Source organism: Phyllobates terribilis, unplaced genomic scaffold (assembly GCF_046119375.1).
Source record: "Phyllobates terribilis strain yellow unplaced genomic scaffold, ASM4611937v1 Scaffold_1__5_contigs__length_1240528914, whole genome shotgun sequence".
NCBI classification, from domain to species: domain Eukaryota; kingdom Metazoa; phylum Chordata; class Amphibia; order Anura; family Dendrobatidae; genus Phyllobates; species Phyllobates terribilis.
Window position 1 is genome coordinate 570,757,020 of NW_027362761.1, and position 22,723 is coordinate 570,779,742.

Here is a 22,723-nt window from a genome sequence, read left to right on the forward strand (position 1 = left end):
AGATGGGGACCTGACATGTCCCCGATTCCTGTAGCACTGATGAAGTAGTAGTAAGTCATGGGAACCTGATCTTCCATCTGTGCTGGTTACACTAAAGTCTGCTCCAGTAGTGTAACAATTGTAAACGCCGACGTAACACCTAGCGGAAGTGTTTCAATAATACATATGTTCCAGAATTCTGCCTGTGCGCAATGTTCATCGTAACATATGTGCTTTCGAAAGTGTCCAATCATTTCACCGGTGCCTCAGTCACACTTTCAGGCTGCTTTCACCCTGCAGCGTCCGTTCTCCGTATGTTCTGGGAAAGATCTCAGCGTGACGTTATATGTTGGTATATAACATCGTTGGGCAATTTCCGGACCTTACAGTATACATGGTGATCCCTGTCCATTGGCAAAAATATAAACAACCACATATTTTGAAGCCCAGGGCCATCTCTAGGTTTATGCCAACAATTGGTCAACATAGTCCCAGTAGGCTCCTCTTCGCTTTCGATTTTTCCTCGTCACATTACGAAAAACTATAACTTTTTTTTAGTCTATAAAACTGTGTTAGGGCCATTTTGGGGTCATTTTTAGGGAGGCAGAGTGACCAAAAAAACAGCAATTTTGCTATTTCTATATGTACAGTATATATTTTTATTATTGTTTTTTTCCCAGGAAACTTGAAACTGCGATCTCCTATGAAGCTCAGATACATGCAAACATGGCGGACACGGGGGGCTTCAGTGTCCCCTTCTCCGGCTGCCAAGACAATGCCAGTCATGTTGTGGGGCGGCAGATGGAGTGGGCACATCTGCGTAGAGTGGGCACATCTGGGTGGAGTGGGCACATCTGGGTGGAGTGGGCACATCTGGGTGGAGTGGGCCCACTGAAACCGCACATGTACATAGTCTACAGAGCAGTAATGACACTCAGTGTAATCCATAGATGTAATGATGGAGGACATCTTTGCGGGTAGCTCTCGCAGGGAATATGGTGTCATATCGTACCTGAGAGAGATGGCGGAGACCCCACTGGAGTTGAAGGGTTGGAAGAAAAACTGTTGTTGGTGTGATCGGGTGAATAGATCTAAAATATAGAAAAATCTCGTAAGTTTCTCATACTGGTTGTCACCTGGATGTAATGTCAGCCATATTCGTTGATACCTGGATGTAATGTCAGCCATATTGGTTGTCACCTGGATGTAATGTCAGCCATATTCGTTGATACCTGGATGTAATGTCAGCCATATTGGTTGTCACCTGGATGTAATGTCAGCCATATTAGTTGTCACCTACATGTAATGTCAGCCATATTGGTTGTCATCTAGATGTAATTTCAGCCATATTGGTTGTTACCTGGATGTAATGTCAGCCATATTGGTTGTCGCCTGGATGTAATGTCAGCCATATTGGTTGTCACCTGGATGTAGTATCAGCCATATTGGTTGTCACCTGGATGTAATGCCAGTAATATTAGTTGTCACCTGGATGTAATTTCAGCCATATTGGTTGTCACCTGGATGTAATGTCAGCCATATTGATTGTCGCCTGGATGTAATCTCAGCCATATTGGTTGTCAGCTGGATGTAATGTTAGCCATATTGGTTGTCACCTGGATGTAATATCAGCCATATTGGTTGTTGCCTGGATGTAATCTCAGCCATATTGGTTGTCACCTGGATGTAATGTCAGCCATATTGGTTGTCACCTGGATGTAATGTCAGTAATATTGGTTGATACCTGGATGTAATGTCAGCCATATTGGTTGTCACCTGGATGTAATGTCAGCCATATTGGTTGTCACCTGGATGTAATGTCAGTAATATTGGTTGATACCTGGATGTAATGTCAGTAATATTGGTTGATACCTGGATGTAATGTCAGCCATATTGGTTGTCACCTGGATGTAATGCCAGTAATATTAGTTGTCACCTGGATGTAATTTCAGCCATATTGGTTGTCACCTGGATGTAATGTCAGCCATATTGATTGTCGCCTGGATGTAATCTCAGCCATATTGGTTGTCACCTGGATGTAATGTTAGCCATATTGGTTGTCACCTGGATGTAATATCAGCCATATTGGTTGTTGCCTGGATGTAATCTCAGCCATATTGGTTGTCACCTGGATGTAATGTCAGCCATATTGGTTGTCACCTGGATGTAATGTCAGTAATATTGGTTGATACCTGGATGTAATGTCAGCCATATTGGTTGTCACCTGGATGTAATGTCAGCCATATTGGTTGTCACCTGGATGTAATGTTAGCCATATTGGTTGTCACCTGGATGTAATGTCAGCCATATTGGTTGTCACCTGGATGTAATGTCAGTCATATTGGTTGTCACCTGGATGTAATGTCAGTCATATTGGTTGTCACCTGGATGTAATGTCAGCCATATTGGTTGATACCTGGATGTAATATCAGCCATATTGGTTGTTGCCTGGATGTAAAGTCAGCCATATTGGTAGTCACCTGGATGTAATGTCAGCCATATTAGTTGTCACCTGGATGTAATGTCAGCCATATTGGTTGTCATCTGGATGTAATGTCAGCCATATTGGTTGTCACCTGGATGTAATGTCAGCCATATTGGTTGATACCTGGATGTAATGTCAGCCATATTGGTTGTCACCTGGATGTAATCTCAGCCATATTGGTTGATACCTGGATGTAATGTCAGCCATATTGGTTGTCACCTGGATGTAACGTCAGCCATATTGGTTGTCACTAAACCATTAACGATAAACCTGTTAGTCCGGTTTACCTAATTACATCTAGAATAGCTACAGAAGTGATCAACTTAATGAAGTAGTAATCACATTTCCTACTTCTCTATGTACAGATGTTGCAGAGCTGAGCAGAAAAAGCCGATAACAATGAGAAACCCTCCTGAGCGATGCCAATGACAGGCTCAGCTCTGCTACATTCTTACTTATCCACAAATTTCATGTCAAACTGTCGCCAAGAAACCTCAGCGAATACTGGAAATCGTCAGGCACTTACTGATGCCAGAGCTTTTCCCAGCGCATCTCCGGTCTGCGAGCTTCCCGCTGCTCCGCTGCTTCTGTTTGCTGCAAAAACAAAAGCGGGAGTATTACAAGAAGCAGGGAGGCACGTTACAGGTGTCTATTCCTGGTCCACTTACCCATAATGTAATCGCATTTTAATGCTAATTATATCGCATTAATCTTTAATTAGCATTAATTTGTTTGCCGAGGTAGATGTCAAATATATTCATGTTACATTTGTATGAGCAAAATATAAACTCGGCAGGTTACTCAGTCACTTATGTTGTAATTATGGCATTTGATGCCCGGGCAACCCTAGATTCTCCACGCTGGGGGGTGGGAGATCATCACATTCATGAACTTCTCCAGTGAACAGATAAGTTGGACCCTCCTTGTGAGAGGACGAATTTACCTTCCGAGAGCTCCGAAAAGAATCATTGTCAATGATATATTATGGGGGACGGTCTACCAATGTAGGCTGATTTCCAAAGCTAAGGGTGGTCAAACAGCCGGTGACAATTATTCCTGCTGACCCACCCGGACACATGCTTTTACTTGTTTCCATGTATTATTAATGGACAGTTGCTGTCAAACAACTTGGTGGTGGCTTATCAAAAGGATTGGGCATCTTGAAAACCAACTACCTGATCCTTGTTTATCCCCAACATCGGGGGAACGTAAAACTCCATAAAACCTTGATAATAAAATCGTCAGATTCAGGTCACATTAGATTAGATTTGCAGGACTATGGTCCAGCAGCCACATTGGTAGTCCAAAGCCGTGCAAACCTCCTCCTACCTGCTGGCATCCCCTCCTCTGAATATTAAACCAGGTGTGACATCATCGTTGCGGCATGATGCACGCATCACATCACACCGGGCCTACTAATCAAAAGAGGAGCTGGGGATTCTGGTAGGTAGGAGGAGGTTTGAACTCTAGAATATTGACATGGCTGGTAGACCAGGATCCGCCAAAACTTTTTGATCAACTTTAGCTTATGACCAATCTACATTTCTATACCGCCGCATGATTAGACTGAGCTATGATTCAAGTTCATGTCTATGGTCTCCATAAAGATCAAGATTTGCCTAACACCATCTCAAAAGATCACTATTACTGTCTAAAAGGACCGACAATTCCATCACAATCCTACCGGCAAAGGTCAACATCCGAGCCAGCAGACTGTCATGACTTAAGACATTTCAGCCACCTTCAAATTACACATCTCATTCTAGATTGTCTCAATCAACCCCCTACTTTGGTGCCATCTGATGTCATGGGAGGTCAAGTTGGTTAACATAATATTGTCCAATGTTTACAACTATCTCACAGTAGTTACACTGGAACAAAGTTCTTGTCAAGCGCTTTTCAATATTATAAGACAATGGACTCTTGTTGGGAAGTCCTAGCCAAAAAGTAGCTGACCCTGTTCACTTGATCAGAGGTCCATCTTTGGTTGGCACACTCTGTGGTCTTTAATGGTATAATAAATTACCGTAAATACTTGGCATGACGTTAAAATATTTGATAAAGTTAATGGCAAGACTAAACTTCTTAGCTAAGTTGGAAGAGCTAAAAAAAAGGAAATTTGGGGTAGGACTTCAGAGATCTCTCAGACAAACTTTTGCAGTGCTTCTAATTTAAGCCAACTTTTTGGTAAGTTCCACTATTTTTTGGTAATTTATCAAGTTTATAGATGAGGTCAGTATTTTTACATAGCCCAAATCTCACCAACCTCAAATCCTTCACATTGCACGAGACATTTATTAGGTTGGACTCTCAAGGTGAGGAATGACTATATAGGGCATCCTTCCTAGAGCATATCTACTTAAAATGTGCTCCGCATACATATCACTCAAAAACAAGACTGTACATGATTACATTATGTCTTCAGGTGTTAGACTATGGTCATTAGAGACAATGTATTATTTAGAAATTACCTATTGTTTAAATCAAGATTTTTAGATCAAGAAAAAAGTAGGATATTTTTAATGAATGTTTCACTTCCTTTAACTTTTCAGTTTCTGGTGGCTTAGAATGAAAGGATTAGAATGAAAGGTGAGACTGCTGGAGGCTGAAAACAGGTCCACCACTGACGATAGCTGATGTTAAAACTCAGCTCATCCTCCCTCTCTCTGCATTGTGACCTCTGCACATGTCACAGAGCATGCTCACAATGTAGATGTAATTTCCTGGCCGAGGATCCTATAGGCCTATGGCTGCTGTAAAGGAAATCTCAGCTATTTAAGAAGAACAGAATTCATTGAATAAAAAAAAATAAATCATAATTTAATAATGAAAAAAATTCTACAACATGTGAGTAGATAAAGAAAAAAATTAAAAAATGTATATATTTGGTAAAAAAAATAATTTGAAAAATAAAAGAAACAAAAAATAAACTAGTGAACTATACTGTATTTATGGCCATTATGGGTTCTGAATATTTTTTTTGCCTTTTTGGGTTACTTTAAAACAATCTTGAGTTTGTCCACCTTAGATCTTCGTTATAGAACACAGTTGATGGCAGAGTCGATGTTAAGTTAATAAAGCCTCCCCCTGATTTAATGACATTACTGCTCACTAAACCATAAGCGTTAAATGTGATCATTACCATAATGGGTTAGTATTCAATTGTAGATTATTTCTATCATTTAAAGCGAGTGGTGGAACCCGAGCTGAAGCACCCAACAAAGATAAGAATGGATAGTCTTGGAGATCGGAAACATCTATAGAAGTTAGAAGAGTGTATGGGTATGATTCCACAAGTGGTACTCTAGTCAAAACCTGTATGCCATGTTTGATGTTGTAGATCTATCAGATTATCTTACAATTAATTTATGTTGTGGGCACTTGGATTTCAACCACAACCTGGTAAGGTCTTGATTTCCCGGTAGGTGTTTTGTAGCACTTTAGAGTTAGAAAAGGAGAGACTAAAAGATCATGTTGTACTTTTCTATTACATGAGCAATAAGTTGTGTTGTATGTCATCTTGTGGTCTACGGAGATGTGTGCTCCCATTGGGTTCTTCACTACAACGCAACGTAGACAGGCATGTTTTGCCAGCAGTCTTGTCAAATGTCAGTCAAAGGCTGAAAGATAGCCACTTCTCTTTGACCTTGTTGTTTGGAGAGAAAAGGGTTTGGACTGCTGAATTTTAGGGGCTGATCCTTTTGCCTCTCTGGACATAAGCTGTTGCCAGAAAAGTCTGGAGGAGGACATGGGGTGTCTGGAGGCGGACACAGGGAGTCTGGAGCAGCACACAGGAGTCTGTAGCAGGACGCTGAAGTCTGTAGCAGGACGCAGGAGTCGGGAGCAGGACGCTGGAGTCGGGAGCAGGACGCTGGAGTCGGGAGCAGGACGCAGGAGTCGGGAGCAAGACGCTGAAGTCGGGAGCAGGACGCTGGAGTCGGGAGCAGGACGTTGGAGTCGGGAGCAGGACGCAGGAGTCGGGAGCAGGACACTAGAGTCGGGAGCAGGACGCTGGAGTCGGGAGCAGGACGCTGGAGTCGGGAGCAGGACGCTGGAGTCAGGAGCAGGACGCTGGAGTCGGGAGCAGGACGTTGGAGTCGGGAGCAGGACGCAGGAGTCGGGAGCAGGATGCTAGAGTCGGGAGCAGGACGCTGGAGTCGGGAGCAGGACGTTGGAGTCGGGAGCAGGACGTTGGAGTCGGGAGCAGGACGCAGGAGTCGGGAGCAGGATGCTAGAGTCGGGAGCAGGACGCTGGAGTCGGGAGCAGGACGCTGGAGTCGGGAGCAGGACGCTGGAGTCGGGAGCAGGATGCAGGAGTCGGGAGCAGGACGCTGGAGTCGGGAGCAGGACGCTGGAGTCGGGAGCAGGACGTTTGAGTCGGGAGCAGGACGCAGGAGTCGGGAGCAGGACGCTAGAGTCGGGAGCAGGACGCTGGAGTCGGGAGCAGGACGCTGGAGTCGGGAGCAGGATGCAGGAGTCGGGAGCAGGATGCAGGAGTCGGGAGTAGGACGCTGGAGTCAGGAGCAGGACGCTGGAGTCGGGAGCAGGACGCTGGAGTCGAGAGCAGGACGCAGGAGTCGGGAGCAGGACGCTGGAGTTGGGAGCAGGACACTGGAGTCGGGAGCAGGATGCTGGAGTCGAGAGCAGGATGCTGGAGTCGAGAGCAGAACAGGGGGATCTGGCAGCGGCTCATAGAGAACACCAGAGTGTTCAGCCAAGTGATTAGTCTACAATTGTTTTTCTGACAGTTATCTAATGTGTGCGGAAGTTGTTTGAGCATTTTTTTAAGGCGCACTACACTTTTTTGTAGCACTTGGGGGACCTCCTATCCCTTCACTGGGAGAAGGAATTAGCACCAGGATGATGGACAATAAAGTGCTCAGGGTTAGCTATGCTCTACCCGGCCCCACTAATACCAGATCTCTTTTCTACCCCTCACAACACCACTCCCAAAATGCCAAAATGAATGTGTCTACAGAAATTGCCAAGACCTCCAGTTTCTCCTAATCAATCAAATATGATCCCCTCTGATCCCCACTGTTTCAATAAAAGTCATGATAATGGTGGTAAACAAGTCAGCCACTAAATCATATGAGATAGTTGAATTGTCATGTCACGGACGGTGGACCTCTCACATGATCTCGGTGTCTCAAATTCTATTGAACCAGCGCTCAAACGCAATACACATTTTGAAAAAGTGAGAATCGTGAGACTAATGTAAACCATGCGGTGGAATAACCCAAAACAGACAAAACTATGTTGGAGCCTGGCTGGCAATGCTTTAAGTTTTGCAACTGTAAATGACGGGAAGTAAAATCAACTGCGGAGGACTAAAGACAGCTTTCATGCCGGTGGCAAACAGCCAAAAAGGAGGCTGACCAGAATAAAAATAATACACAGTCGTGGATAGTTTATTGCTCCCGAAAAGCTTGTAAATGTAGATAGTCAACCAAATATTTTTCAAGACCGGGCCATGACTACTATTCCAGCAAATACATGTAATGTAGAGGGATCGAGTGCTATAAATGATGGCCGCTATGGATTTATTGCAGCTCGTAAGCGTACGCTTCCTTTTCATTGGTTTTTAAATAGTCAGTAACTTTCTCAGACTTTGATTTCTTTTTTTTTTACAAATGGCAAATAAATGTAAAATGTGGTTTATATGGAAACATTCACAAAGCTAGATGTGATAGGTTCTAGTAATAGATCAGAAAACTCAAGAATTTTACTCAATAGTAGGACACATGGACAACAACAGAGGTGTAAGAGTGCAGGGGAAGTAGTCGCAACTGGGCTCCAAAGAGTCGCAAAGTCCAAGTTTTTTTTAAATTTCTATAGCCCATCACAGCAACTAAGGCATGACCTAGTCAGATCCACAACACGGGGGATAAATGTATGCCCACAAATCGAGGCCACCGCGATCCAAGCCAATCATGAGAATGGGATTCCTGTATGAAAAGAGTAGTAGTGGACATTGGTGGACACCTCTCCATTCACTAGAAGAAATAGACAGCGTCCAATTCAGGTGAAAAAACTTCAAGGTTGCATTTATTCTGCTATAAATGAGACGTTTCGACCAGTCATAGATCTTTTTCAAGCAAGCTTTTGAACTTTTTTCCAAGTGGACTCCTTAGAACTTTTTTTTTGACGGTGTGTCCTTTCTGTGCCTATGTGCCCTTTGTAAATGTCCAATATTGCAGTGCTGCGAGCCACCTTCATTTTTATACCTCTCCATTCAATGTCTACAGGAGTGGTGCCCATTACCACTCTCATAGACCCTATATGATAGTGGGGTCTGACCACTGAGTATCCCGCCAATCACCAATGTGGATGCAGTGTCCCCAGTATGAATGGAGTACTAGAGCACATGCGTGAGCCCCGCTCCATTCAATGTCTATAGGTACAATGGTAACACATGTGTCTTTCAAAGACCCATATGGAATAAATGAATAATCAGTGATGATCCAACCTCTAGGACCCCCACCAATCACCAAAATAGGGGTCCAGTGTTCCTGTTAATAATAGAATGGAACTGCGCAACTGCGCATGCATGACCACTGCTCCATAGGCACGGTGGTCCCGCATGGGCACTATTGTTCCATTCACACTAGCATGTGGGACCCATGTTTGCAATGTTAGTGGGGGTTCCAGAGGACAGAGTCAGGTCTGGCGAGATGAATAAATACACAATTTATCTAATTCTACTCAAGGAGTGACAATCTAGGATCTCTAGAAGAGCATGGAAACCCAACATGACCATCTACAAAACTACAGCAATGACTCGCTTATCCAGTAGTCTCCATTTAATCCCTTAGTGACCAGGCAAACATTTTTTAAAACTGACATGTGTCACTGTATGTAGTAATAACTCTGGAATGCTTTAACATATCCCATTGATTTTGAGGTTGCTTTTTCGTGACACATGATACTTTATGATAATGGTAAATTTAGGTTGATATGTTTCGCGCTTGTTTATACAAATATTAGAATTTTGACAAAAATGTAAAAAAAATAGCAATTTTCAAACTTTGAATGATTATCCCTTTAATCCCGATAGTCATACCACACAAAAACAATAATAAATAACATTTCCATCATGTCTCCTTTACATCGGCACAGTTTGTAAAATGTTATTTTATTTTGTTAGCATTTTAGAAGGGTTAAAAATGTCGCAGTAATTTTTCATTTTTTCAAGGAAATTTACAAAACTCATTTTTTATAGAGACCTATTCAGTTTTGAAGTGAGTTTGGGGATCCTATATATTAAAAACCCCTAAAAGTCATACCATTTTAAAAACCGCACCCCTCAACGTATTCAAAACTGCTGTCAGGTAGTTCATTAACCCTTCCGGTGCTTTTCAGGAATTAATGCAAAGTGGCATTACAGTAATGAAACAGTTAATCTTTACCACCCTAAGGCCAAGAATTGCCAAAACAATCATCAGGACCCCACGATCAAAGTCTCAGGGTGCCAATGGGGTTAAAGATGAAGCTCCCACATCCTGTTAACCACCTAGACGCCGTAGGCACTATTGGCAACAGCATTTAAGGCCATAGTCGGTGCCAACACCGATCGTTGGTGATGCAGCAAGTTGTCAGATATAGTGTACAGCTGATAGCTGCTGGATTGTCACCCGTTGGGGGATTATAGTCTCTTATATCGCCGGTCAGTAAAAAGATGTATTGGTGATCACTAAGGGGTTAATTTTTTTTTTTTTTTTGTAATAATGGTTCCTGAACTTTCTCTAAGTCCATTTTTAATCAGCCCCTATATAAAAAAATCTATGAATGAATGAATATCTCCTAGTGAGCTCGAGTTAGGATACCGACGAGATAAACCCTAAACATTGCCCCCTTGTATGGAGCAGCCATCATGGCCAAAAAATGCAAAAAAAAATAAGATTATAAGGAAACACAGAGAATGGGGGGTTTATCCGTGGGATGATTTGGGCAGTGCTCCGATGTAGCCGCCAATTTTTGTTACTTTCAAAGACCAGAAATTTGCAAAAGAATGTGAAGATTAACAAAAAAACAAAAGAGCAGCTAAGAAAAAATAGAAAGTTGAACTAAATGAAGAGGTTGGACAAGGATGATGTCTGACAATAAATCCCAAACACATCTGATTTCCCTCCTCTCACTATATTTCTTCACATGAAGTCTTCTCCTGTGCTGCACCTGATATGAAACAATATATCACTCTTCGGGAGTCCTCCCAAGCTTCACACCCTTCACACCATCTGATACGCCTTTGCTCTGTCCTTCAACCCTATTCATTGCCATTTAATAAGGTAACTGTTTCTTAGAGGCTGCAAAACCTCAAATCAAAGCCCAAGGCTCCCAGCTCCATTACGTGAGGATTGATAAGCAAATGCTAGTTTTCACTGTGGCAGCCATCGCCTCTTGTAGGCACAACTGTAATCATCCATCTGTTACATCACCAGACCATTTATTGATGCTGTTTTATGGCATTGTATCACATACATTTACACCAAGAAAAGAAGATTTTAAAGAAGCTTTAATTCGTTTTTAGATGAAGTGCAGAAAAAAACTGCACCCCCTTACTGCGGGTAAGAGAGGGCAACCGTCTACCAAAGTAATCACATGTATGTAACATCAAGTTTGTCGAGAATCTATTTAAACAATATAAAGCATATTAAGGCCAAATGTATGCTCTTCCAATACTATTATATTATAGCTAAATTTAATATGCGTATATCATTGAGTAAATTTATATATACATTACATATCTACTATGGACCCTGAATTACATCCTGTATTATACTCCAGAGCTGCACTCACTATTCTGCTGGTGCAGTCACTGTGTACATACATTACATTACTGATCTTGTACTGACCCTGAGTTACATCCTGTATTATACTCCAGAGCTGCACTCACTATTCTGCTGGTGCAGTCACTGTGTACATACATTACATTACTGATCCTGAGTTACATCCTGTATTATACCCCAGAGCTGCACTCACTATTCTGCTGGTGCAATCACTGTGTACATACATTACATTACTGATCCTGTACTGATCCTGAGTTACATCCAGTATTATACTCCAGAGCTGCACTCACTATTCTGCTGGTGCAGTCACTGTGTACATACATTACATTACTGATCCTGCACTGATCCTGAGTTACCTCCTGTATTATACTCCAGAGCTGCACTCACTATTCTGCTGGTGCAGTCACTGTGTACATACATTACATTACTGATCCTGTACTGATCCTGAGTTACATCCAGTATTATACTCCCGAGCTGCACTCACTATTCTGCTGGTGGAGTCACTGTGTACATACATTACATTACTGTTCCTGTACTGATCCTAAGTTACATCCTGAATTATACCCCAGAGCTGCACTCACTATTCTGCTGGTGCAGTCACTGTGTACATATATTACATTACTGATCCTGAGTTACATCCTGTATTATACTCCAGAGCTGCACTCATTATTCTGCTGGTGCAGTCGCTGTGTACATACATTACTTATCCTGTACTGATCCTGAGTTACATCCTATATTATACTCCAGAGCTGCACTCACTATTCTGCTGGTGCAGTCGCTGTGTACATACATTACTTATCCTGTACTGATCCTGAGTTACTTATACTCCAGAGCTGCACTCACTATTCTGCTGGTGCAGTCACTCTGTACATACATTACATTACTGATCCTGTGTTACATCCTGTATTATACTCCAGAGCTGCACTCACTATTCTGCTGGTGCAGTCACTGTGTACATGCATTACATTACTGATCCTGTACTGATCCCGAGTTACATCCTGTATTATACTCCAGAGCTGCACTCACTATTCTGCTAGTGCAGTCACTGTGTACATACATTACATTACTGATCCTGTACTGATCCTGAGTTACATCCTGTATTATACTCCAGAGCTGCACTCACTATTCTGCTAGTGCAGTCACTGTGTACATACATTACATTACTGATCCTGTACTGATCCTGAGTTACATCCTGTATTATACTCCAGAGCTGCACTCACTATTCTGCTGGTGCAGTCACTGTGTACATACATTACATAACTGATCCTGAGTTACATCCTGTATTATACTCCAGAGCTGCACTCACTATTCTGCTGGAGCAGTCACTGTGTACATACATTACATTACTGATCCTGTACTTATCCTGAGTTACCTCCTGTATTATACCCCAGAGCTGCACTCACTATTCTGCTGGTGGAGTCACTGTGTACATACATTACATTACTGATCCTGTACTGATCCTGAGTTACATCCTGTATTATACTCCAGAGCTGCACTCACTATTCTGCTGGTGGAGTCACTGTGTACATACATTACATAACTGATCCTGAGTTACATCCTGTATTATACTCCAGAGCTGCACTCACTATTCTGTTGGTGTAGTCACTGTGTACATACATTACATTACTGATCCTGTACTGATCCTGAGTTACATCCTGTATTATACTCCAGAGCTGCACTCACTATTCTGCTGGTGCAGTGACTGTGTACATACATTACATTACTGATCCTGTACTGATCCCGAGTTACCTCCTGTATTATACTCCAGAGCTGCACTCACTATTCTGCTGGTGCAGTCACTCTGTACATACATTACATTACTGATCCTGAGTTACGTCCTGTATTATACTCCAGAGCTGCACTCACTATTCTGCTGGTGCAGTGACTGTGTACATACATTACATTACTGATCCTGTACTGATCCCGAGTTACCTCCTGTATTATACTCCAGAGCTGCACTCACTATTCTGCTGGTGCAGTCACTCTGTACATACATTACATTACTGATCCTGAGTTACGTCCTGTATTATACTCCAGAGCTGCACTCACTATTCTGCTGGTGCAGTGACTGTGTACATACATTACATTACTGATCCTGTACTGATCCCGAGTTACCTCCTGTATTATACTCCAGAGCTGCACTCACTATTCTGCTCGTGCAGTCACTGTGTACATACATTACATTACTGATCCTGTACTGATCCTGAGTTACATCCTGTATTATACTCCAGAGCTGCACTCACTATTCTGCTGGTGCAGTCACTGTGTACATACATTACATTACTGATCCTGTACTGATCCTGAGTTACATCCAGTATTATACTCCCGAGCTGCACTCACTATTCTGCTGGTGGAGTCACTGTGTACATACATTACATTACTGTTCCTGTACTGATCCTAAGTTACATCCTGAATTATACCCCAGAGCTGCACTCACTATTCTGCTGGTGGAGACACTGTGTACATACATTACATTACTTATCCTGCACTGATCCTGAGTTACATCCTGTATTATACTCCAGAGCTGCACTCACTATTCTGCTGGTGCAGTCACTGTGTACATACGTTATATTACTTATAAATAAATGGATGACTTAGTGATGTTAGTTTAGGGGTGTCTCACAGTTTTGCACTATTAATCATTAATGATTGAGAGAAGGAAGGAAGAAAGAAAAGGAGAGAAAAGCAGAGAAAGATTGAAAAAAGAAAGAGAAATTAGATGAAAGGTAGGGAAAATGAAGGAAGGATTGGACGGAAGGATTGGAAGGAAGAAAGGAAGGAATGGAAGGAAGGATTGAAAGAATATACAAAGACAGACATAATATAGCGTATTATCAGTGCACTATCTGTATGGAGGAGCAGTCGGACCCTCGGTCTGCACTATGTTATGACATCAAGCTCGGTTTCCATTGAGACTCTCAGCTGCTGTTCTCCCAGAGACAGGAGGTGAAACCCAGCACTGAGAAGAGCGGGGGAAAAAAGCGAGAAGAGGCAATGGAGAGGCCCCTCATAGCGTCTCCGTATGCAAAAAGACCACTGATTTATGCACAGAACGGCTCTAGATATAAAGTGAATGCAAACAGTATGAGATTTGTTATCAATTACAACAGATGCATGAAAGCAGCCCCACAGACCAACTCTAAATATGTTTTCACAGTTGGAGGCTTGTGAGGTTACTTCATATGTGAAGAAAGAAAGTTTGAAGAATTCAATGTCGCGCTTGCATAATTAATATACAGATGGTAAAAATGGTGAAGTAAGATACATTTAAAATGGAGATTCAGCTGGGTAATGAAGCAGTCTATCATCTCCTTTCAGGACAATGACCAGCGCTGCAAAATGTGAATGTTGATCTATGTTATTATATCTAAAAAGCAACGCAAAGCATTTTTCAGTGCAACCTAGAAAGATAAAAATGAGGCCCCTTTCAGCAGCTGCCTGACACCATCACATACCATCTAACCTCGAATGAGGAAAAGTCGCTCATAACACCAATTAAAATGGGAATGAGAACTACAAGGAGTAGGAGGACCCCTCTCTCTAGCAGATGCAGAACCATTATGAGGGCTTCCTCTGTGGTACAGATACCCACAATTACCTTATTGCCACAGTACGGACTCTCTCAGGACTCTCTACAGAAGGGATGTCAAACTCAAAGAGGGCCAAATTGAAAAACTTGGACAAAGTCGTGGGCCAACCAGTACACAGTATAATGGCCCCACAAAGTCTTCCATGCAGAATAATGGGCCCACGTAGTCCTCCATACAGAATAATGGGCCCCACATAGTCCTCCATACAGTATAATGGGCCCCACATAGTCCTCCATACAGTATAATGGGCCCCGCAAAGTCCTCCATACAGAATAATGGGCCCAACATAGTCCTCCATACAGAATAATGGGCCCCACATAGTCCTCCATACAGTATTATGAGCCCCATATAATCCTCCATACAGAATAATGGGCCCCACATAGTCCTCCATACAGAATAATGGGTCCTACATAGTCTTCCATACAGAAAAATGGGCCCCACATAGTCCTCCATACAGAATAATGGGCCCCACATAGCCCTCCATACAGAATAATGGGCCCCACATAGTCCTCCATACAGAATAATGGGCCCCACATAGTCCTCCATACAGAATAATGGGCCCACATAGTCCTCCATACAGAATAATGGGTCCTACATAGTCTTCCATACAGAAAAATGGGCCCCACATAGTCCTCCATACAGAATAATGGGCCCACATAGTCCTCCATACAGAATAATGGGCACCACATAGTCCTCCATACAGAATAATGGGCCCCACATAGTTCTCCATACAGTATTATGGGCCCCACATAGTCCTCCATACAAAATAATGGGCCCCACATAGTCCTCCATACAAAATAATGGGCCCCACATAGTGCTCCATACAGAATAATTGGCCCACATAGTCCTCTATACAGAATAATGGGCACCACATAGTCCTCCATACAGAATAATGGGTCCTACATAGTCCTCCATACAGTATTATGGGCCCCACATAGTCCTCCATACAGAATAATGGGCACCACATAGTCCTCCATACAGAATAATGGGCCCTACATAGTCTTCCATACAGAAAAATGGGCCCCACATAGTCCTCCATACAGAATAATGGGCCCACATAGTCCTCCATACAGAATAATGGGCACCACATAGTCCTCCATACAGAATAATGGGCCCCACATAGTTCTCCATACAGTATTATGGGCCCCACATAGTCCTCCATACAAAATAATGGGCCCCACATAGTCCTCCATACAAAATAATGGGCCCCACATAGTGCTCCATACAGAATAATTGGCCCACATAGTCCTCCATACAGAATAATGGGCACCACATAGTCCTCCATACAGAATAATGGGTCCTACATAGTCCTCCATACAGAATAATGGGCCCCACATAGTCCTCCATACAGAATAATGGGCCCCACATAGTCCTCCATACAGAATAATGGGCCCCACATAGTCCTCCATACAGTATTATGGGCCCCATATAGTCCTCCATACAGTATTATGGGCCCCACATAGTGCTCCATACAGAATAATGGGCTCCACATAGTCCTCCATACAGAATAATGGGCTCTACATAGTCCTCCATACAGTATTATAGGCCCCATATAGTCCTCCATTCAGAATAATGAGCACCACATAGTCCTCCATACAGAATAATGGGCCCTACATAGTCCTCCATACATAATAATGGGCCTCACATAGTCCTCCATACAGAATAATGGGCACCACATAGTCCTCCATACATAATAATGGGCCTCACATAGTCCTCCGTACAGAATAATGGGCACCACATAGTCCTCCATACGGAATAATGGGCCCACATAGTCCTCCATACAGAAAAATGGGCCCACATAGTCCTCCATACAGAAAAATGGGCCCCACATAGTCCTCCATACAGAATAATGGGCCCACATAGTCCTGCATACAGAAAAATGGGCCTCACATAGTCCTCCATACAGAATAATGGGCCCCACATAGGCCTCCATACAGAATAATGGACCCACATAGGCCTCCATACAGAATAATGGGCCCCACATAGTCCTCCATACAGAATAATGTGCCCCATATAGTCCTCCATACAGAATAATGGACCCACATAGGCCTCCATACAGAATAATGGCCCCACATAGGCCTCCATACAGAATAATGGGCCCCACATAGTCCTCCATACAGAATAATGTGCCCCATATAGTCCTCCATACAGAATAATGGACCCACATAGGCCTCCATACAGAATAATGGCCCCACATAATCCTCCATACAGAATAATGAACCCACATAGTCCTTCATACAGAATAATGGGCCCCACATAGTCCTCCATACAGAATAATGGGCTCCACATAGTCCTCCATACAGAATAATGGGCCCCATATAGTCCTCCATACAGAATAATGGACCCACATAGGCCTCCATACAGAATAATGGCCCCACATAGGCCTCCATACAGAATAATGGGCCCCACATAGTCCTCCATACAGAATAATGTGCCCCATATAGTCCTCCATACAGAATAATGGACCCACATAGGCCTCCATACAGAATAATGGCCCCACATAATCCTCCATACAGAATAATGAACCCACATAGTCCTTCATACAGAATAATGGGCCCCACATAGTCCTCCATACAGAATAATGGGCTCCACATAGTCCTCCATACAGAATAATGGGTTCCACATAGTCCTCCATATGGAATAATGGGCCCACATAGTCCTTCGTACAGAATAATGACCCCACATAGTCCTTCATACAGAATAATGTCCCCACATAGTCCTCCACACAGAATAATGGGCTCTACATAGTCCTCCATACAGAATAATGGGCTCCACATAGTCCTCCATATGGAATAATGGCCCCACATAGTCCTTCATACAGAATAATGACCCCACATAGTCCTCCATACAGAATAATGGGCTCTACATAGTCCTCCATACAGAATAATGGGCTACACATAGTCCTCCATATGGAATAATGGCCCCACATAGTCCTTCATACAGAATAATGTCCCCACATAGTCCTCCATACAGAATAATGGGCTCTACATAGTCCTCCATGCAGAATAATGGGCTACACATAGTCCTCCATATGGAATAATGGCCCCACATAGTCCTTCATACAGAATAATGTCCCCACATAGTCCTCCATACAGAATAATGGGCTCTACATAGTCCTCCATACAGAATAATGGGCTCCACATAGTCCTCCATATGGAATAATGGCCCCACATAGTCCTCCATACAGAATAATGGGCTCCACATAGTCCTCCATATGGAATAATGGCCCCACATAGTCCTCCATACAGAAAAATGGGCCCCACATAGTCCTCCATACAGTATTATGGATACCACATAGTCCTCCAAACAGTATTATGGACACCACATAGTCCTCCATACAGTATAATGGCCCCACATAGTACTCCATACAGTATTATGGACACCATATAGTCCTCCATACAAGGAAAAATGAACTCAGCCTAGAAAATAAACCAGACACTAAACAAACTATAGAGTCACTAAACAAATCCTTTTTTTCTCCAATTGCTAGAGCTTAAAAAGTTACAAAAGTTCTTCTCGGACACTCTCTGCTTGTTAGAAAGGTCCCTTGCCAATAAAGTATGCTACGGCTGTGACCAGCTGTAATCTGTGATGAAACCTGGAAGCAAGTGTTTCATTTCCCTGCAGCGCCACCACTGTAGGAATGAAGTATTACACAATACCCATGTGCAATGAAGGACAAGTAAGGTCTCTTTATAACCGCTCTTCAGTAAAGAGCCAAAAGATGCGGATACGGAACAGATAGAACTTTCTAATAACTCACAATTATCTGATCTTTATATGAAAAAAAAAAGTTTTTAAAAACGGAGAACCCCTTTAAGGGATGTGCCAAACAATAATTATGACCAAGTCTCTGTCAAGAACGTGACAGCTTGTCTGGGTAATGCAAATGTTGATGTTTTAGGAAGCTCTGGTAGAAGGAAGAGAAAACTTACACATAATACTATCTGTTCCATTGGCGGGCGGCGTGCAGGAGGAGGCGTTATAGTGATTGGTGCTGCTCCGGTGAAACGTGGACATTGGAGGAAGACTAGAATTGATGTCTGTTGAGGAGTGTGATGGATAGCTCTGTAAGGATGATAAAGAAGGATCCAATTCAGCAATTCTTGCTACAATGCACACACAATGACAGAGCACGTTACACACACAACAAATCTTTTATGTTCTCATTCCGCCGTCTGATCTGCGGAAGTTTCTTTGTCGGCATTTAATTTCTTTCATTATGTCTTTTCTTCTCAACCCTGGGCTATCCATTATTCTAGCTAATATATAATCTTGCTCAACAAACATCTCAGACATGTGTAAAGCCATTTAAAGGAGACCTAGAGGGCTTCAAAAACACTTTCCTGTGTACCTAGGTCCTTGAATCCTCCTCTTGTGTCAAGACTAAATAGCCAACCACCATAACTGCTCTCCTTGAGGGTAAAGACTAAATAGCCTTCCACCATAACTGCTCTCCTTGAGGGTAAAGACACCATAACTGCTCTCCTTGAGGGTAAAGACTAAATAGCCTACCACCATAACTGCTCTCCTTGTGGGTAAAGACACCATAACTGCTCTCCTTGAGGGTAAAGACTAAATAGCCTACCACCATAACTGCTCTCCTTGAGGGTAAAGACTAAATAGCCTTCCACCATAACTGCTCTCCTTGAGGGTAAAGACTAAATAGCCTTCCACCATAACTGCTCTCCTTGAGGGTAAAGACTAAATAGCCTTCCACCATAACTGCTCTCCTTGAGGGTAAAGACTAAATAGCCTTCCACCATAACTGCTCTCCTTGAGGGTAAAGACTAAATAGCCTACCACCATAACTGCTCTCCTTGAGGGTAAAGACTAAATAGCCTACCACCATAACTGCTCTCCTTGAGGGTAAAAACTAAATAGCCTTCCACCATAACTGCTCTCCTTGAGGCTAAAGACTAAATAGCCTACCACCATAACTGCTCTCCTTGAGGGTAAAAACTAAATAGCCTACCACCATAACTACTCTCCTTGAGGGTAAAGACTAAATAGCCTTCCACCATAACTGCTCTCCTTGAGGGTAAAGACTAAATAGCCTACCACCATAACTGCTCTCCTTGAGGGTAAAAACTAAATAGCCTACCAACATAACTGCTCTTCTTGAGGGTAAAGACTAAATAGCCTTCCACCATAACTGCTCTCCTTGAGGGTAAAGAATAAATAGCCTTCCACCATAACTGTTCTCCTTGAGGGTAAAGAATAAATAGCCTTCCACCATAACTGCTCTCCTTGAGGTTGCCAACCAACTTTGCATGACTTGACTCTGGCATTGCTGCAGAAATGGGGGCTAGGGGGCTACTGCTAGAGAGAATTAGCAACTTTTTCACAAAAAATGATGCAAGAGTCGGATGGCCATCCGATTCAGGTGCCCATACTGAACACTGGCTGAAGAAGTTCATTGGGTTCGGATTTCCAGGTTCTATCCTGACCCCTTTTTGCCCTAGGTACCATAAGGATCTGAAGAAGAAAAAACAGCCAGCAAGCAGGAAGACTACAATCAGAACAGAGAACAAGAGTGTGATCTTGTGTGCCAGCGACGTCATTAGACGCTTATTATTTTTTTTTAAATACATAGCGCTACCAGGTAGTGACAAAGAAAGATCTGGCATAATTATTTGGGCACGGCATGTTAGTGTGAGTAGACACTACCTGGCCTTATTATTTGGGCACTGCATGTTAGTGTGAGTAGACAATACCTGCCATTATTATTTGGGCACTGTATAGCACTGTGAATTGACACTATATGGCTACGGATGAGCGAACCTGAACTATAAAGAGTCGAGAACGAGGCTGCATAGGTCACTAGCGGTCATGTTTCACGGGTGATGACGTTACTGACTTCATCAACCTTGAGAGATTCTAGAGAATCGCTGGACGTTGTGGGATCATAGAGGATTATGTCAGAACTGCTGGGATTATTCTTTAATAATAAATGGGTAAACCAGGGAATGTGCAGGGGAGACTTTATTCAAATTAACTTTTTTTTCTTGTGTGTGTTTTTTTTTTTTTTAACTTACTGGGTTAGTAATTGGGGTGTATGACAGATGCCTGTCCATTACTAACCCCTGGGCTTGAGGCCAGCTGACATTACAAAGCTGACCAGAACCCCAAAAACTACTACTTTGATTGTCACCACACCAGTGAAATCGGGAAGAGCGGAGGCTAAGCGTCAGAACTGGCGCATCAAATGGATGCACCATTTCTGGGGCATCTGAGGGCTGGTCTTATTACGCTGGGAAGGGGCCATTATCCATGGACCATCCCATATTGATATCAGCCCACAGCTGTCTGCTTAGCCTTTGCTGGTTATTAAAAATAGGGGGGCCGCATGTTGCTTTATTTAGGGTCCTCCATTTGTAATGACCAGCAAAAGCAAAGCAGACAGCAGGGGGCTGATATTAATAGGCTGGGAAGGTCAACGGATATTGGCCCCTTCCCAGTATAATAAGATCAGATCCCAGCTGTCTGCTTTCCCTTAGCTGGTTATTAAAAATAGGGGGAACCGCATGTCGTGTTTTTCATTTATTTATTTATTAACAAGTACAGTAAAATAAACACACAATAAGTCACTACTCTACTCCTCCAGTTGGGCCTCCGCCTCCTGATTCAAGATTATTATTTTTTATCTTTTTTTATTCTATGTTATTCTAACTCATTTTCCTATCCACATTTGTTTGCAGCGCAATTGTCCTGCACTTACCCCCATTTTGCCCTTACTATGACCATTTGACAGTCATTTTACAGCACCAAAGTTCAGGTCCCCATTGACTTATATGGATTTTGGGTTCGAGGTATAGTACTGTGCTTTGGCACTACCTGGCATTACCATTTGAGCGCTGTATAGCACTGTGATTTGGCATTACCTGATTATACCATTTGGGTGCAGTCTAAAGTATTTGTCCACCTTGGGAGTGTCCCGGCAATGGGACACAACTCTATTAGCTGGAGACATTGCTAAGATGCCTTAGTAGACCCCCGGCATCTTGGTAGTTCAATGATGATTGATTGATTTTTTTGTATGTCACAGGGGATTGGCTTAATTAAAAAGGGTTGTCCATGGTGGACAACCCCTTTAAGCTCTGATCTTGCTAGTTCTTAATTAATTTGTAGGCTGAGTGCCTTGACACGCACAGTGAAAACTTCTCAGTGATTTGGGAGTCGTTTATCCTTGTGACTGCGGTAAAGAAGAAAGAAAATGTAAGCTTTGCTTCTCTCTTCAAGTTTATGGATGTAATTCCATGTAAATCACTTCGTTTGTGGTTTGCTAATCCAAAAGTCTTTACTGTAAAATCTAAAATCTATGTTTGTACTCCCCTGCTGTACATCTTGTGGATTTAACAGTTTTATAAGACCATTTAATTTGGCTCTACTGCCTTTCAGGGAATAGAAGAATTCACTCTCTGTTACACTTAAGATTGCAAACAGGGATCTGTACGGCTCACCTGGCGGGTTTATCTAGAACACTGGCGCTTGTGCCGATGCTCGAGCTGAACCAGGACTGAGGATATTAGAGATGTGCTGGCAAAAATGTTCTGACATCTGCACATGATCTAATGTCTGATGTATTATAATCAGGCCCGGAGATGTTTCTTACATCTTATATCTGTCCGTCTATGATCTAGATAATAAATGGAAAGCAGCACCGATCCAATAAAGTGCAGGTGCAAACACCATGGTACCGGGACCACTGGATCACTAAGTAAGAATGAAAGTGGCAGCTCTTCCATTCAAAAGCGATGTTTTATTCCAAGTCCATGTAAACAACGTTTTTGCCCTGGCAATGACACTCGAGAACGGATTTTGCCGATACTTCGTTTGTATGGGCTTGTAAGAAAACATCAATTTTGCACATTTTTGGA

At 42.7% G+C, this 22,723-nt stretch overlaps 1 protein-coding gene across 10 annotated transcripts in view; it reads right to left on the bottom strand.

Moving 5' to 3' along the window:
- Positions 1-22,723, bottom strand: part of TCF4 (transcription factor 4) — a 565,467-nt gene that overhangs the window by 51,407 nt on the left and 491,337 nt on the right. For all 10 annotated transcript variants that reach the window (XM_073681197.1, XM_073681176.1, XM_073681163.1 and 7 more), the window contains 3 exons: positions 18,779-18,911; positions 2,991-3,058; positions 992-1,070 (listed from right to left, as the gene is read on the bottom strand). In XM_073681197.1, coding sequence (XP_073537298.1) covers positions 992-1,070; positions 2,991-3,058; positions 18,779-18,911 — 280 coding nt within the window. The remainder of the gene's footprint in view (positions 1-991; positions 1,071-2,990; positions 3,059-18,778; positions 18,912-22,723) is intronic.